The 17208-nt window shown below is 35.9% G+C and overlaps 1 protein-coding gene across 5 annotated transcripts in view; it reads right to left on the reverse strand.

The window, feature by feature from the left end:
• Satb1 (SATB homeobox 1) overlaps positions 1 to 17208 on the reverse strand; it is a 96349-nt gene that overhangs the window by 41283 nt on the left and 37858 nt on the right. For all 5 annotated transcript variants that reach the window (XM_013515672.1, XM_013515671.1, XM_005387458.2 and 2 more), the window contains exons 6-7: positions 6816 to 6927; positions 4007 to 4461 (exon numbers count right to left, since the gene is read on the reverse strand). In XM_013515672.1, coding sequence (XP_013371126.1) covers positions 4007 to 4461; positions 6816 to 6927 — 567 coding nt within the window. The remainder of the gene's footprint in view (positions 1 to 4006; positions 4462 to 6815; positions 6928 to 17208) is intronic.

Genomic DNA, 17208 nt, shown 5'->3' on the forward strand with positions numbered 1-17208 from the left:
GACCTTCAATAAATACGATCAGTACTTCCAAAAGCTAATTATGAATTCTTTAAAATAGCAGATAAGCAGAAGAAACTGCCAATCTGAACAAAAAGCCTGTCTGGCCTCCCGTTTGTCTCGGCTTTAAATATATTCACTCATTCTAATAGATTGTATCAGCTTCATGGAACTTCAAAGCCTTCAGAAAGAAAATATGACTGGATGAAGCCTTCCCCACAAAAAAGAAAATGCACAGAATATTCCTCCACACTACCTGCCTCTGTTGTTCAGTGAATTTTTAATCACATGTCCAGGTGAAAGACTATTTTCTAACTCCACCTACTCCTTGGACTCAAGCCAAGTAAGTTATAAGTAGACGCATTTATCTCTGTCCTTGGGTAGGCTAATAGAGAGCTGTCATGTTGGGGTAATAGCACCTTTTTACCTTTTATTCAATAGTGATATGGATAGTGGACTTTTCTTAAATTACACTGTGAAGAATTATAGGAACACAGTAGCAATTTCTGTTATACTTAAGCAGGCAAATTTCTCTCCACCACATAATTTACAGAACTCAAATTCAATAAAACATTACATGATGGTCCATTACTGTTATCAGTTTTGAATAATCCATCTTCATTTTTTATTTTACTGGAAAATAAAGTGTGCCAAAGACAAGAGGAGGAGGGAGAAAGAGAAGACAGCCATAGAGGGGGGTCAGAGTTAAACATTTGTGTTTTATTTGTGGGGAGGGGATATTAAAGAACGTGCTTTCTTGTATCACAAACTTTAAATAGCAATATTATAGAGGGGTGAATTGGAAAGTGTAAGTCCAGCTTTGGCAGTTACTTTTAGCCATAGGTTTCCATTAAAAAGACATCAAGTAGGCATAAGTGAATGAATGACATATGCTAAAAGTTGGAATCTTCAATAGCTATTAAAGAACATATGCCCATCAATTCAGACGGGGAAAAAGTCCTTAAAACAAGTAATTATATAAATTTCGCCATAAATCGTCAGGCAAGGTAGACTAAAAAAAAAATTGGTCGTGTGAAAATCTAAGAGATGTTTATGTTTTAATTTAGGAAACCCTATTAAGATGAGCAGAAAATTCTCAAGAGTTGGAACATGAAATCCAGATTTTAAAGTAATTCTGAGCTGTCAACGACTAAAACAATTTTCAGTTCAAAACCACACTATTATATTAATGTTTAGCAAATTGTTTATAGGATATGTCTTGGGCTCGCTTTGGCAGCACATACACTAGAACAGGCTATGTCTTTATCCAATTGTATCATAGAATTGTGTGCTTATGTACATACTTTAATTTTTTAAAACCTGGAGTTGGAATTACACATCGTGATACATGCACACAAACGTGTGATGTGCAATTTAACTCTGCAGAGCTCCTTGTCTATACATATGCATTAGCATGTGTATTTTCGTACTCCACACTCACACCATACTTTCACTCTGCACCTGCTTTTATTGAAATGCATACACTTTGAAATAAACACACTACATGCATTCATATGAATGTATAATCATTAAATGCAGCTGTGTGTGTGCGTGATTTTTAAGTATGACCGCTGAAAATACATACATGCTTGCGTGTGCAAAACCTAGTCGTCAGCCAATGAACATTTAAATATACATATAAAATCACTCCTATTTAAACCAAACAGCTTCAAATATGCCCCAGCATGTACTTCTACTAAGGACTGTCAATTATCAATATAAAGATTTACAATCAAACCCCTTTATAGCCTAGGCCCCCAAATAATTTTTTCTTAATATTTTTTTCTAAATTGGCTATTTAAAAAGAGGTACTGGTATGAAGGTAAACCAGGTTTTCATTCTTTTGTCATCCTCAAGAATAGTTTTTTTTTAATGTGAACTACAGAGATACCTATCTTTTCAAGGAGATTAACTTGGTATAAAAAGAGAAAATTCTACCTTTCTTCCAGCAATAAATCTTATACACATCTGTGGCATTTTTCAATGTAAGAACCAAAAGCAGACAGAACAGTCTACAGCATGAGCTATGGCATCAGAACCTGGGAAAACTTCATGATGGGTGGTGATCCACCTCCCTTGCCTCAGCTCAGCTCAGCTCTTGAAGCACTCATCACAGCATAAAATCCATTTTCCACAGCGCTGTAAGATTAACTGCTTGAGTTTTAAAACACTTATCAATAAATCTATGTCTATAATTTGTGTCTATGGCAATGTTGTCTTTGTCTGTGGGCTTTTAATTGAATTCAACAAGCATTACTGTACTTTCATGTAGAGTCCTATTTTTGAGAATTACTAGTACTGTGTTCACAAAAATAAAGAATGCTACCAGCAACAGGAATATCTATAGGTCTGATTTTGGATTCTTTTTTTTTTTTTAATGATTATCCCCATAACTAAAGTTAAATGTCATATTAAAATGACTAGCTAATAATGAACACAATTTTTAAGCTGTAAAAATATGGAACTAAGTAAAATCCCAGAGCCATAAAAGCTCTATCTCATTGACTCGAGACACAAATATATATACATATGAAAAAATTGAAAATGAACACTTTTGTCCAGTCTCCTAACTCCCAATCTAGTTTCTTCTCCCAAAGAAAGTCATAGCTATGGTTCTCCTAAATATGGAAACTCTGCCAATAAGAAATGCTAGATCATTTTTAGACCAGAATTTTCTTCTGATAATCATATAATAAAATAACTTAAAATGCAACAAAGATACAGTTAGGAAAATCAAAAATAATTTGATTAAAGAAAGAACAGTGGTAAAACGAGGTAAAAGTAAAAATAAATGTCTTCAATCTCATCAGAGTTACATGTTCTGCTCATTTTTTAATGTGCCTTGGCCAAAAATAAACATACATACCACACTGGTTACCAAACAAAGAAAAAAAATATTTTCATTCACAGTTTAAGAGAATCAATTTGTTTAGGGCTTCTCAAAAATCTTTCATCTTATGACTTCTCAGATCATGTATCATTTTGTCTCCATGTCCCTCTAACTAGCACTCATGGTGACAGATAATATCTCCATAGGAATTTGCCCAGGAAGACAAAGGTATAAACATTAGGGATTCACACAGATCTCAATGGGAAGTCTAAAAATGGGTCCATAAACTAAGGCCTGCAGACCAAATCTACCTCACAGCTTGTTTTGCAGACAGACTGTCCTTCTGTTTATTATTTATGGCTGCTCATCTTACAATACAATGGAGTTTTTATGGCCCTCAAAGCCTAAAATATTTACTATCTGGCCACCAACAGAAAAATGTGTGCTGTTCTCTAATCTAAAGAATGGGTTTGGAAGAACATGAGTAGTAAAATGAGAAAGAAGGGCTGGGGATTTAGCTCAGTGGCACAGCACCCGCCTGGCAAGCGTGAGGTCATGAGTTTGATCCAAGTACCAAAAAAAAATAAAAAATAAAAAATAAAACAAGGAAGAAGACAAAGCTAAGCAACATTTTATGTTAATAAGTCCTATTAAATTTTTTTAAATGACTGCTTACAATTAAATACCAGTAAGTTGGTACTGAGTTCCAAAGGGTCAAAAATATTGTTATAGGAAAAACTGTAAGAAAGCACATTTACATACTTAAGTTTGGTATCAGTAGAAATGGAAACTACACTAAGCTCAAAGCCTAGAATTCTACCCAAGGCCTTGAACAACTCATGATGCTTTTCTCAACCTACTATTACTAACAGTTTATGATTCTATCATATAGCAACATGGGTAATGCCAGCATGAAATGCTTTTACATTTAATTTATTCTTGCAAGTCCTCTGACTTGGATTAATTTGTACATAGGTATCCTTTCAGAGAGGAGCTCCACTGTAGGAAGAGGAGTTAAAAAACGTAGGTGCCACCAGAATGACCCATATGATCATGTGAAGAGAAAGGTGGAATGTTAGTACAGAGCTGAAGAGTAAACATGAGCATACACAGAATGAAGGCAGGAGGGAGAGGAAGGGAAGAGAGAGCCAAACAGTTTACAAACAGAACAAGACTGACCTGAGTTCTGTTAAAAGCCACGCGTGCAAATACTGCCTGGGAGATTCCTGCTCGTTTTAGTTCATCACGAACCCACTGGTAGATTTCGGAAGACACCTCTGTGTTGGTTGAAACCTGTTGCTCCAAAGGCTTATTCATAGATCTACTGACAGGGGGAGGATGGTTCAAGTATTGTTGGTTTAAGGACTGCTGGGCTAAGAGTCTGTTCACTGCATACTGCTGGTTCAGCAGCTGCGCCATCACCAGCTGCTGGTTGACCAACTGAGGACTGATAGGCGTTGACACAAGCCCAGGATGCAGGTTCGGAAGAGGGGTCCGCACAGAGGGCTGGCTGCCGTGGGAGAGCTGCGCTGGGGACGGAGGCTGCTCGGCTGTGTTCCCGGGGACTGGCTGCTGGCCAAAGTTGACATGGTTTGCCCCTTGTTGGGATAGTTCAGAGAGACTATCCATTTCAACTGCAGGGGACAGAAAGGGAAATCATGTTCAGTCAACACCGGTAGGCACCGACAGAGATTCCGGATCATTTCCTAAAAAAAAAAAAAGAGACAGCAGGGACAGGGGACACTGAAGAACCAAAAGAAACAAGAAAATTTCAAGATGGAACTCACCGGACTGCAGTTTGGTTTTCTTCTGCTGAACAATTCCACAATCTTTCAAAGTAGGGCAACACTTCTGATCTTAGTTTGTAAAATGTAGCTTAGACTTAAGGGATAAAATCTACTATATCCAAATTCTTTCTGTGAGTAGCTACAGGATCAAACTGTGACTCATTTTCACTTATAACTTCCAGTAAGTTTCTATAAGCAATGATTTACTTTAAAATGGCTTCTAGAAAAATTGCACTTGCTTAAAAGCTTATCATGAACTAAGAAGTATATGATAACAAGCAACTAAGGAAAAGAAATTTACATTTTCTCCTGATATATATTAACTTCAGTAATTTAAGAAAAGTGTGAAAGAAAAAAAAGACAACCTAAAACGTTGCCTACATTCTATTTTTATATAGTAGCAAATACAAAGACATAGTCTGTATAATAAAGATATAATAAAAATGGGCCTAATACTAACCAAGTGTTAGAACTGAACATCAAGCTGAGCATCTTACACAGCTTGTGTAAATTTAACCATTATGGACAATAGACATAACTGCAAATAGCACTTCTTGGAAAGACAGCAAGTGATTTATCCTGTAAGATAGTACACCCTGTACTGTTAAAACTCGACTGTTTTTTTTCCAAGAAGCCACTGCTAGTAGCTGGGTATAGTGGTGCACATCTATAATCCCAGCACTTGGGAGACTGAGGCAGGAGAATCAAGTGAGTTCCAGGCCAGCCTGGGCTACACACTGAAGGCAATCTTGCAAGGAAGGGGCAGGGAGTCATTTCAGCGTAACAGTGATACTGTTAGGGAAGAATGCTTCTTCCTTGGCTAGGTCTCTCACATGAGAGAGTCAGGTCTAAGTGTGTCAAACACTTGCTGTTACACAGAGGGGTACTGGTTTGATGTTCTTGACTGAAAAGGCTGAGCATGGAGCTCTGTGAATAAATAGGTAAATTTTTCCAAGTTTACTTTCCATGTATAGACTCTATTTTGATTTTAATCATCACTCCTCTTGTCATTAAATATGCAGGTTTTATATTTAGAGGAACTTACCATACTGCTATAGTCACTGATAGATGCAAAATATAACTAAGAATTAGGGGAAAAAAACCTTTAATTTCTACCAGTGATATCAGCCCAAGTGGGCCATTCACAGAGAATAGTAATTCAAGCAATTATTCCAAAAATGATGCATAGTCTTCATTACAGCTCTAAGCTATAAAAGGCAAAGAATCTGTTTTGGTAGATGGATGGCTTTTCTTCAAATATTAAAAGCTAAAACATGCTCAAAATGCAAGTTCCCTTGTCTCTTAAAATCTTTAGGAAAAGTTATAGTTGTTACTACTAAATGAATATAATAGAAATAAGAAACAGATTTAAAACAAAGCATAATGTTATGCGTATTAAACATCCCACTTCTATATTATTTTAAAATATACATCTGGTACAACTATGTGGACGAAATCACTAACAGAAATTAGGACATTAACCTTAACCACAGTGTTTGCTTTTGTGTGCACTAACAAACTCAATTTGGAGAAAATACCATAATCTAAATGCTTAGGTACAGCACTCAGCCTTTATCTGTTCTTTTACAATTCAGATATTTTTACCATATTTCTTCACAACAAATATTGTCTTAACATTGCATGTTAAGATACAATGCAATGTTGAGAAGTTTAGAAATTATGCAATGGTAAACCAGTACGTTCACCAAAGTGCCTAACCTAGAGGAGTGCTGGGGCTGGAACCACTGGATCTCAATTGTAGAAATTATAAATGTAGTGTAATAAGAGTGATAGTTTAGTTTCACTTAAAAATTGGGTATAAAAACAGATCCTGTTTCTTTCAAGCAAAAACCAAAACCCTCAAAGCATGTTCTACCTCTGAGAGAAACTGCAGCTAATATTAGTTATTCAAGGCCTGGTTAGGTCTTCACTGAGATGTTAAAAAAAAATGACAGCTCCCCTGCTCACGCCTCGATTTCCTGCATGTCTGACAACCAAGTCAGTTTGGCTGATTTAAACACAAACATTTATTGAATTTAATTATCTCATTATACTCATATCCCACTCCCCACCCTCCAAGAAACATTCTAAATTGATCTCTAATTGGGCAATCAAAAGACCTGGCTTAAGATGTGACTTTGATAAACCCCCAAATGACAAGTAATGGTATGTAGCTACCACTGCAATGATTTTTTGCTTACCCATCATATCTTTTGTCTTCTTGAAATGTTTGTACCACCTTCCAAATTCTTGACATTTTGCTGCTGAGACATTTGCATAGTAAGTGCTGTTCACAATGGAAGAAATCATGCTCTGCAGGAAGAGGGGGAGAGCATTTGTAACACACAGCATCACAAGATAAAACACAGAAATTATTTCAGTTGGGCACATTTTTAATCAGCTGATGACCAACATATTTTTGTTTCATACTTTAGCTTCACACTTCAACTTCATGGAGTATACCAACAAATGCTTATGTAAGTACCAAGCAGTAGCCCACTGAGACCAGTATAAAGCAAGCAAACCCACAGACTTCTGCCTTAGCATTATTCACCCAATCTCCACCAATATCATCTATCCCTAGCCTGACAAATACTCACAGATCCCAAGAAATCCAAATGCACGAAGACAACATTATGACTGCAATTTAAAAACCCTTTGAAGATTAGTGACTAGGCTGTACATCCTTGCTACTCTAAGTATTATGTTCCAGGGACCAACAATATGGACATCACCAAGGAGCTTGCTAGAAATGCACGATTTGGGACCTTACCTGAGACCTAACAACCAACACCTGAATTTTACAAAGATCCCAGGGGATCTAATTCACGTGCATATTAAAATTTGAGAGACGCCACTTATACTTTCCTTCTATTACTTGGGCTTCAACTGTAGGGCCACTAACACTATTCAAAGTTTAATGGATCACATTTGATGAGAAACAAAACTATTCACAGAGATTATCAGAAGAAAAAGGCATCCTGCAATCTTGCTACTGGGTTTACCTATAGTAAAACTTGAGTTCTGAATTTTAATTAACTATGAAAAAATGTTTAATATTCACATTTCATACTTACTAAACTTCTCAAGAATACCACAAAAAAAGAAAATGAGTTATTTTGCCCCTTTATCTGGCTTCAAATAAAAGCCCTGGAAATAGTCCATCATTTAATATACAAAACAAAAAGAATGATTTTAATGTAGTACCAAGAGGAATAATAATAAAAATCTCACTTTCAATAATGAAAAGTGTTCTCGTCCCAGAAAAGTTTGGTTATGGTAACTTCAGCGACTTAATTCTTGATTCTTTTAAACCATATTTTCTAGTAACAGCTAAATTAATTTCCTATTGAGTTTTAGGAATGAAACTCTGTATCACCAATCTACCCCTTGCTCCAAGAGGAGAAATAGAAGATACATTTCAGACTTCAGTTGTTCTATGGGGAAATCCTTTAGAGAAGGCAACATGTTCAAGACGCAATGAACAATCAGAAAAGCCAGTTTGGGGACAAAGGTATTCTTATATCATTATCTTCATGGAGAGCTACTTCTAATGAAAAGTGCTTTGGTTATTATTAACTCTCCTGACATCCATTATCAGTGTCAATTTTGTAGCATGCACACATTTCTGTAATGTGTAAACTTGGGAGATATCTAAAGAATTTGCAGTGATGGATAAGCCTGAGTTGCATTATTTATGTAAAATATAGCTATCTCTACTAAGAGGCACTGTGATGGTATCTTTTTGTGACACTTTCAACTTTATAGTCATTTTCACATTTTATTTCTCTAAAAAGATATCCTTAATGTGCTGGTGATGCTTTGCCATTAATCCAATAATTTGCAATTGCACTAAGAGCCTCCCACAGTCCACAGTGCAAAAAGACACTTAGCAAGGTTGCCAAAACCAGAGCCAGAAGATTACCTGATCCAGTTAACAATCAGTCAGCTTCAATCTCACTTACTCTATTGTAATGATGGATCAATAAAGTCAGACACTAATAAAACTACTGAGATCACTGATGGATAACAGTGATTCTGCAAATGGATGACAGGTGATGTTCTTCCACTTTGGTCCAATTTTTGAAAAATTATTACACTTTACCTAGACATCATGACAGATTCTTATATATTAATATAATACTACATGGATGTGTGAGACACAGTTTATGTCTGGCTTTTTAGAAATGTATTGAGTATCTAAATTTTGCTGAGGTTTTTGACAAACATCCAGTCTACTTCAGTTTGCCAGTAGTTCTGTATTTATGAAATGTGCTCTTTGATGCAGACCTATTATGTGCATGGCTAAGATGGACAACACAAAGCCTCTGCCTACGAGAAGTTTATCATTTTTTAGGAAGACAGACAATGTAAACAGACCATCTTGATGTGATTCATTGTACCAACTGTGGAGATATATAGGAGGAAAAAATGAAGAATCTACAGTGTGTGTGAAAAAATGTTCTGTAATATTTTTATAAAACTAACGCCCATATGTAATAGTGCTTACAGTTCATTATTATCCATATGTGGAAAATAATATCCATATGCGCATCACTGTCGAAGTGTCAAAGCTTCCCGTTGCCCAGGCTTAACCCTAAATTGGTAGGCTGTATCTGTTACGTGGTTTTTCTGGATGCTGTCTACTCTGTCAAGTGGTATGTGCTTGGCAAACTCTGATTAATATAAGTATTAGCCGACAGAAAACATGACTAAAAGGCTAGTCCACAGGTTATGTAACACACATTAAAGAGAACTTAGAATCACTACCATTCTGCGCTGTTGTGACACTGGGAACAATTCCGTAACTTAGACAGTTTGTGGTCACTTCTTTTATTGGAGCAATACGCAGGAATATGTACAATTAAATTGCTCATATACCCACTTTATGGAATTTTCTTTTTCTTCTGGTAAAGTCCCTATGCAAGTAGACTAGTAAGTTTCAATGGTAGGAGAAGAGACATTACAAAATCACACGGTACACATGGCATTTGAAATACCATAATCCATACTCTAATTTTAAATTTGAAAAATCAGGAACACCTACTGCTCTGATGATAAAAGTAACAGAAAGTGAAGATAAGGTGATATTCTTCTAGCTGGGAGGGATGTACACAGAGTAGACCAAGTTCTTTGTCTTAATAAAACAGACTTAGGGTTCATTCCTTTTTGGTTTATATTTTTTTAAGACTTGGGATTCTCACATCAATTAAAAGGAGACACTGGTTTTAAAAGATTATATGAAGCTATAAATTCACATAGGACTGAAGTTCCGTGTTATTTTCTACCCCAGTGCCTGACATTTATTAAATATATACTGAATGTGCACCTGATGAAATGGAATAGAAATAAGCCTGTATTCAAATGCAAGGTGTATCCAACACTAGAAATGTAACCTTGGGTCAATGAACTGACAGTTCTACCACAATTTTCCATATTAAACAGGAATACTAGTAGTATGCACCTTAGAGGTTATTTTAAAAATTCATTCAGGCACACCTCCCCCATTCCACATGTATTTACTGAACTCCTACTATGTGCCAACCATGGGTCAAGTCACTAGGAAAATAAAGGCTGGAAGAGACAAAAAATAAAATAGAAGAGATACAATTAGGACACAGCATAGAAAATAGATATCAAGTATGAACATATGTTAATTACTATGACAACCCTTACGCCTACTCCTTCTCATTGGTCTTTTATTATATGATTACATGGATCAGTCAACTATAAATAATAGAAGGGTATCAGATAAAATGTTCAAAATGATTTAGTCCAATTTTCTTAAGGAGGGTGAAGAATGTACTAATTATATTATTAGGTAACAAGTCCATTCAAAGGATAACAAGGGGAAGGATTTCCATCCAGGCCAACATTCTGATTTGGTGGTATTTTCTGAAGCTGGCCTGAGTCTGGTACCTGACATCAAGGAAACACACCATACCTGAAGTGGAGCCCTGTGCCCTTCTCCCACCTCGGGCTAGCAGCTGTTCTCTTCAGGATATAGGGCAAGGTTCTGCTCTTGTGGGATCCTTGCCAAACATCCGATGCGTAGTGCTACCATATCCTTTATCAGACTGTTTATTTCCTACCACAACCCAAGTCTTAGGTCTTATTTTGGTACAGTCTGGACTCATCACAGGGTTGGGCACAATCAGATAATTAATAAAGGCTCAGTAAAATAACTCATTACTGCAGGCCACCAGCACATCTCATCCCTTTTTGGTTCTTTAAACATTGAAGATAATGGCATTTTAATCATTACACAAACCTGCAAAATCCATCACTTTTAGCTGTCACAAAAGAAATCATAGTTTCAAAGGCCTTTGTTCACTAATTTGCAAGAGATCCCTTCCCAGGTTTTTCAAAATACATCCAAACAGATGTCTCGGAAGTTGCAGTGCTCAGTGGTTATGTCATTCCAGTTCTCTCTTGGTGTCTATTTATACGAGCTCTCCAAATCACTTTGAAAAAGGCACAACTTGTATGGCAAGTTTCTTGCTCACTAACCAGTATGTATAAAAACACCAGTGTTCTGGGAATAAAATAATCCAATTGACAAAACTCAAGCAGTAGAAATCCCATGTTCAAATGCTACACAGTCCACCAATGAATAAACAGGCCATGGCTTCCAGTGTTGGAAAATACAATGTGGAAGTCGGCAGAAATTGGCTGTGGGTCTCATAACCTCAGTGTGACACAATATTCTCCTCCTAGGAGCCAAGTTGTAAGCTTTTCTAAGATCCATAAAGCACATGTCTACTCCCTATGAGGAGCTTCAGTTCTTTCTGCGAGTCTGCTGAAGTTCCGATCTGAAAGAATGCCATCTTCACAGAAACCCCAGTCCTCTAGAATGATACCATCTGCCACAGGCTGAGCTTCCTTGTCAGCCAAATACATTATTTATAACCTTTCTAATTGTGAAAAGGTAAGGGTGGAATTTTTCTAAAGCCTGACTTACATATAGTTAGAACATTCAGAACCTTTCTTTGCTCTAAAATCTGCAGGTCTCTCAATTTGAAAAACAAACAAACAAGCAAACAAAAAACCACACAAGGAATTTCGTTGAGGTTACATAATTTTTCTAAATGTTACATTCTCTCAAACCTCTGCTATGATATCACAGACGCTGTACATAGATATGTCTAATACAAAATGAAAGGTCACAGAGTTATGTTTTTTTAAAATGGTCACCTTAGCTACTGGATCGACTTTGGAGAAGTAAGGCCTTCTCAAAAAAAGACTCATTACTAGGGAAAGGCAGTGATCTGATTTCTCTTAAAATTGCTTTGTTGTGCCTTTAACAACAACCAAAAAAACCCACCCCAAAACAATGCTAATCAGGTTATTCAATCATTTAAACCAAAACTGTTCATGCTTTTCTGCCAAATCAACCAACCACAGCAAAATCTGTTATCTCTGATTGCTCAGCTTCCAGTCAAAAAACAGTTAACCCCCACTATACCAAAAGTTATCCAAAATACCCTCCAAACACTGCATGTTCGTAGAGAATAAAGAGAAAACCATGCCATCTTTAAAGGGTAATAGGAGTGCTGTACCATATTTGCATATTACAATGTACTCTAATAAACTAAACAGCCTGTACCGGAAGCCAGCAGCTCCATGGCATTTCATGTGATCTCCATACTGGCTTTTTGTGCACATTTTTTTTTTTCCCTTTAAGCAGGATTGTGATATCAAGATCCAAACTTACGAAGGACTTGCAGATGGGTTAACTGAGGTAGGAGGAGGTAGAAATAGCATCTACAAAATGGTGGTTTACCCATGTTTAAAGCTTTCGGGTTTCCTCAGCAGAGAGGGCAAGGGCTACAACATCTTATTTACACAATTATCTAAATACGATTAAACAGCTGATGGACAAATATTAAACTGGAAAATGTATAGTCATTTCAGCTTAATGTAATCCTCTTTCTGTAAACACCCAAGATGATTTTTTTCAACCAGAACAGTCCTGACATCTCATAAGCCTAAGGGTGAATAGCAAGAGATTGTTTTTGATAGTTATAAATATTCAAAAGACATGCAGACCATCTGCTTTCATAATACAGGTAAAGTAAGACTGAAATGGTGACTGCTGTATAAAAATGATTCTTTTAACAAAGTCTTCCTCTCCTCGAAAACTATAAAGACAGATGTCAAAAACTGTTTACACAGAGCAATCAGGAGCGTGCAAAATGTAATATTCCTTTTACACACAGTGCTTGCTAAAGAGATTTTTTTTCTTTTTCTTCCCATCTGTGTGTTGCAACACATTTCTACAAGTTAAAAACATTTTTTTCAAACAGAGATCTCATGAATACCCAAAAACATGCTATCTGGTTTCTGAATGCTAATTAATTTCAACTAAGGAATCTGAATATCTTTTTCTGTAGGAAGGAAGGTATGTTTTGAATTGGAATACTCTAGAGACAGCAAGGGAAATAATCTTGCACAGGTTTCATTCTATAAGGCAAATTTCACGCTTCTACCTTGTCTGTAATGTGTATCTGTTATGCCCATGTTTAAATGAAAGCACATCATTGCTAACGTCTTTGGTGTAAAGTCTAAAGTAATTATTTTCTAAATAAATGCCCATATAGGCAGAATGCATATTTAAAAAAAAAAACCGTGAACTTCTCAGTCTACTCAAAGTGATGTACAAAGCCCTACAGTTAATTTTCTGGGCTGAAAACTAAGCTTGACAGTAACCATTTTACGTATTATATTAATGGTACAGAAGCACTGAGTACATTTTTATAATTTTCAGTAAGATGAGCATTTACTGAATGACTGTAAAACTACCGGCTTTTTATTATTTCCTATTTTTTTGATAAGTACAACTTCACAGGGCCTTGATCTCCTCCTTCGTATTTTCCTGTCCTGTTTTCCTATGGCCTCAATTTTCATAGCCGTTTTTTAGTATGTCTGAGGGAAATTCAGAAGTCAGGCTGTAACTTCAACTCTGTATTCAAACACAACTGAATCAACTCCACACTCAAATACAGTTTAACAAAGGTCCTCTTTAAATAGAGTTTTCTTTTAATCCCAAAATATATCAAATACTACAAACAGTCTCTAAAAAGGGGATCACATGAGATACTGACATGGAATGAATTTGTGGAGAATTACCAGAGTCTCTGTCTGGTATTTGTGGATGGGAAGGACAGGAGATGGGCTTCAATTTATGACAGCAAACAGCAGGATTTCTAGGTATAATATCTGTTTGTGCTTGTTAGCTTATGTTCCCCATATCTTTTCCTCTGGGTCCTCTACTGCTTCCTAAGTTATTCTCTTGGGAGAGACAAGTGGGGTCTACTTGATATCTCAATTTGTTGAGAAGAGACTAATCACTTCTAAATTTTACTTAAACTTCAACGGTCAGAGTTATGACTCCTGCCATCTTGCTACAGCCCAGCGCCTGAACATCATGGCATTTTCAGACTGAGCAACCTGGACACGCCACTAAAAATGTAAACTCAGTATAAAGCTGCAAAGAAATGCAAATAGAAGCACAGAAAGAACCTATCCAATTCTGTTTTAATTTTCCTAATACATTTCCTACAGATGAAAATGTGATCATTTCAAAGCAGGGAAATTTTATTTAATTATTTAAAAACCCAATTCATAACTTTTAAAGAAAATATTGGTTCACAGTTCATATGATGTCTCCTTCACATAATTAAAGTAATTTTATATAATCCCCACATAATATTCTTTAACCAAATTCTCTACTTTGTCCCTGTGTATAAGTACCTATTCTAGATCTTTTAACTATGCTGATACCTTCTTACTCAAAACGAATTTTCAGTAAATAGAACTTAATTTATAAAATATTTGCTACCAGGTATATTAAGGGTAATATCTCAAATTAACCAGACACAGTGTATAATATAAACAGAATTTAGGTAATCGCCAATGTCCTTTGTAACAGTGTTATAAGTCTATGAAATGTTCGCATCTTCTCAGATAGAGTGACTATGGAAGATTTGATTGTAGTACAAATCATTCATTTTCAAGCACTCATTGTGCAAACATTTCCAACTACAGTTTCATCTTAGGAAGGTTAAAACCCTTCGGCATTGTATTTATCACTGAAATTATAAATTATAAGTATTATAAAATTATAATCATTATTAAGCATTATTCTAATCCAATATAATTTTCACAATTTTTTTCTGATCGAGTTTTATTTGATTTTATGGCAAAAGTTATTTTCTAATACTCTGAATCTTAGGTGCTCTGCACTAGCTTATATATTTAGAGAATGCTTGCTTATTCCTCGTCTGATGCCCTTGTGTGCACAAATCTCTCACTCCCTACACAGATTAAAATCTCTAGTATCTATCTTTAGAAATAAAGGGAAAAAGATACCAAATTTGTGTTACATTTCAGAGGTCCTAAACACAGAATTCTGAAAAAGTGCAGAATGGAAACAAGAACTCAAATACTCTGAACAATTTGTTTTTCCAAAAGTAAATATTGCACTTACGATTGGTAACTCTTCCCAAGGGACTTTATATTCCCTCTTCATTCCTTCATTATTTGAATACTATTACATTTTAAGCCATTATGCCTAAAAATGGCAGAGTGTAGTCCCAGCTTTTAGCTATATCATAGCGAATCTCATGAAACCTATACAGCTATCCCACTACATACTTCCCTAAAAAGTGGCTTATTACTTCAGGATCTGCACAAATCTTCAGGAAGTCCCTCGTGGAATCCATGGGCTCCACTCAGATCTGAGCTAAAACTTCACAGGACACTAAGGACTGAACTATGACCTTAATTGCTGTATTTTATTCACCACCATTAGCTTTTAGTCACAGTTTCCCATGTCTATTAGACAAATATAAACCAATGTCACCTCTGGATTAGGACATAAAGAAATCACATTAATCTGCCTTCATCCTTATTAATATTATGAAGATCTTTCACATTTCAGGAAAATGCCATCTTCTCTCTGGTAATCGTCTCTTCAGGAGTTATAGTAAAAACAGTACAAATGAATTGATATGGGTTGCACACCATGAAATAAGGTGCTCCATCCATCAGTGGGTGAACTGGAGCTACTGCAGATGGGTGGATACCCCAGTCCCCTAGGCTCTGTCTGGAATGGATGAATAGTTATCCACACTTGCAGTTCTCTCCAAATTCAAGTGTTTCTGGACCTTTATACATTGACTCTAAAACCCTACATGTTTGTAGCTCTAAATGGAGTCTACACGGCTAGTTACGGACTTCAGAACATCAGCCAAGGAGTGGACACTCTAAGCAAACATGGGGTGACATCAACTGCTAACGTTTCTATGTTGCCAGTACCATTTGTATATAAATCATGTGGCTCTGTTTAGTGACATTTTCCCTCTTTCTCTTGAATATGAGAAGAAAATGGACAAATGGAACTAACAGTTAAACCATGTGTGTCTCAAATCTAACACAACTGAGACACAATACAAATTATTAGCTAAGCTGAAATATATGTTCAGTTGTGAAAGAAAAATATAAAACATGTCTAGAAATGCTGAAAATATGTTACCAAAACATGTGCTTAAATGTGATATAACTAGGGTTATTTAAAACATTCTTTTCAGACCTCTGAGTCCATTTTAAGACTTTTGTTCTGCTTATAAACATGTAAGTTTTGTACATATAACGAAGAACACTAAAATATGCAAAAACACGACAACTCCGCATATCAGTAGGTCTTTTTAAAAGACATTCACAAGTTATTTGCTTTTGGTTTGGTAAACCATAAATCCACAATTAAATGTAGTAAGAAAAATGATGGGCACATAAAGAAAAGACACCATTGGGTGCTGATACAGGAAAAGTCAAACTCATATCCTGAGGATGGTTTAATGAGGCATCTTTACTCTTTGACCTTGTCTGTTCTAAGGATTACATTTGCTTAACTTGCAAATGAACTTATTTCTAAGTATAAGGCCAAATCTCCCCTCATTTTCATTAACAATATGTCCTAACTTTATAAAGATTGTAAGGGTGTTTGTAAAAGTATCCATTAAAGGTGGGAATGAATTATAATAAAGCCCTTTTGTAATAAATGAAAAAAAACTTTTTTTTACTCAAAAAGCAGCTCATATCAATCTAAGTAGCAACTAAGTTTCTTAAACTATGTGGCACACACGAGTGTAACTTCAAATTTTCAATGTCCACATTTTATAAAAACAACTAAAGTTAGTATATACTTCAGAGTTGAGAAAATATTTTAAATGTTTTACCAGTATCTACTCATTTAATTCTGACAGCAATACTAAAACCTTGGAACTGTTCTCTTCTTCCTTTGTAGACAGGGAAACAGAGACATGGATTGCCCAAACTGATACAGCTGGTCACAACAAAGCTCAATTCCTAATGGCTATGGTGTACCGTCTCACCACAAAAACTGATAAAAAGCAATGAAAAAGACAGGTAAAAGGTGCCAGAATGAAAAAGTGCCAGAATGAAGCTGTTGAAGAAATGTATTGCTTCAAGAAATAACTGTTATATGTTCGAATAACGTAGGGGAAATCCCCACGGCAATATTTCCCTACGTTTGTAATTCCAGTTTAGCTTCACATTTTTTTTTTTTTTTTC

This window comes from Chinchilla lanigera, unplaced genomic scaffold (genome assembly GCF_000276665.1).
Source record: "Chinchilla lanigera isolate Chin_1 unplaced genomic scaffold, ChiLan1.0 scaffold00029, whole genome shotgun sequence".
Classification (NCBI taxonomy): Eukaryota; Metazoa; Chordata; class Mammalia; order Rodentia; family Chinchillidae; genus Chinchilla; species Chinchilla lanigera.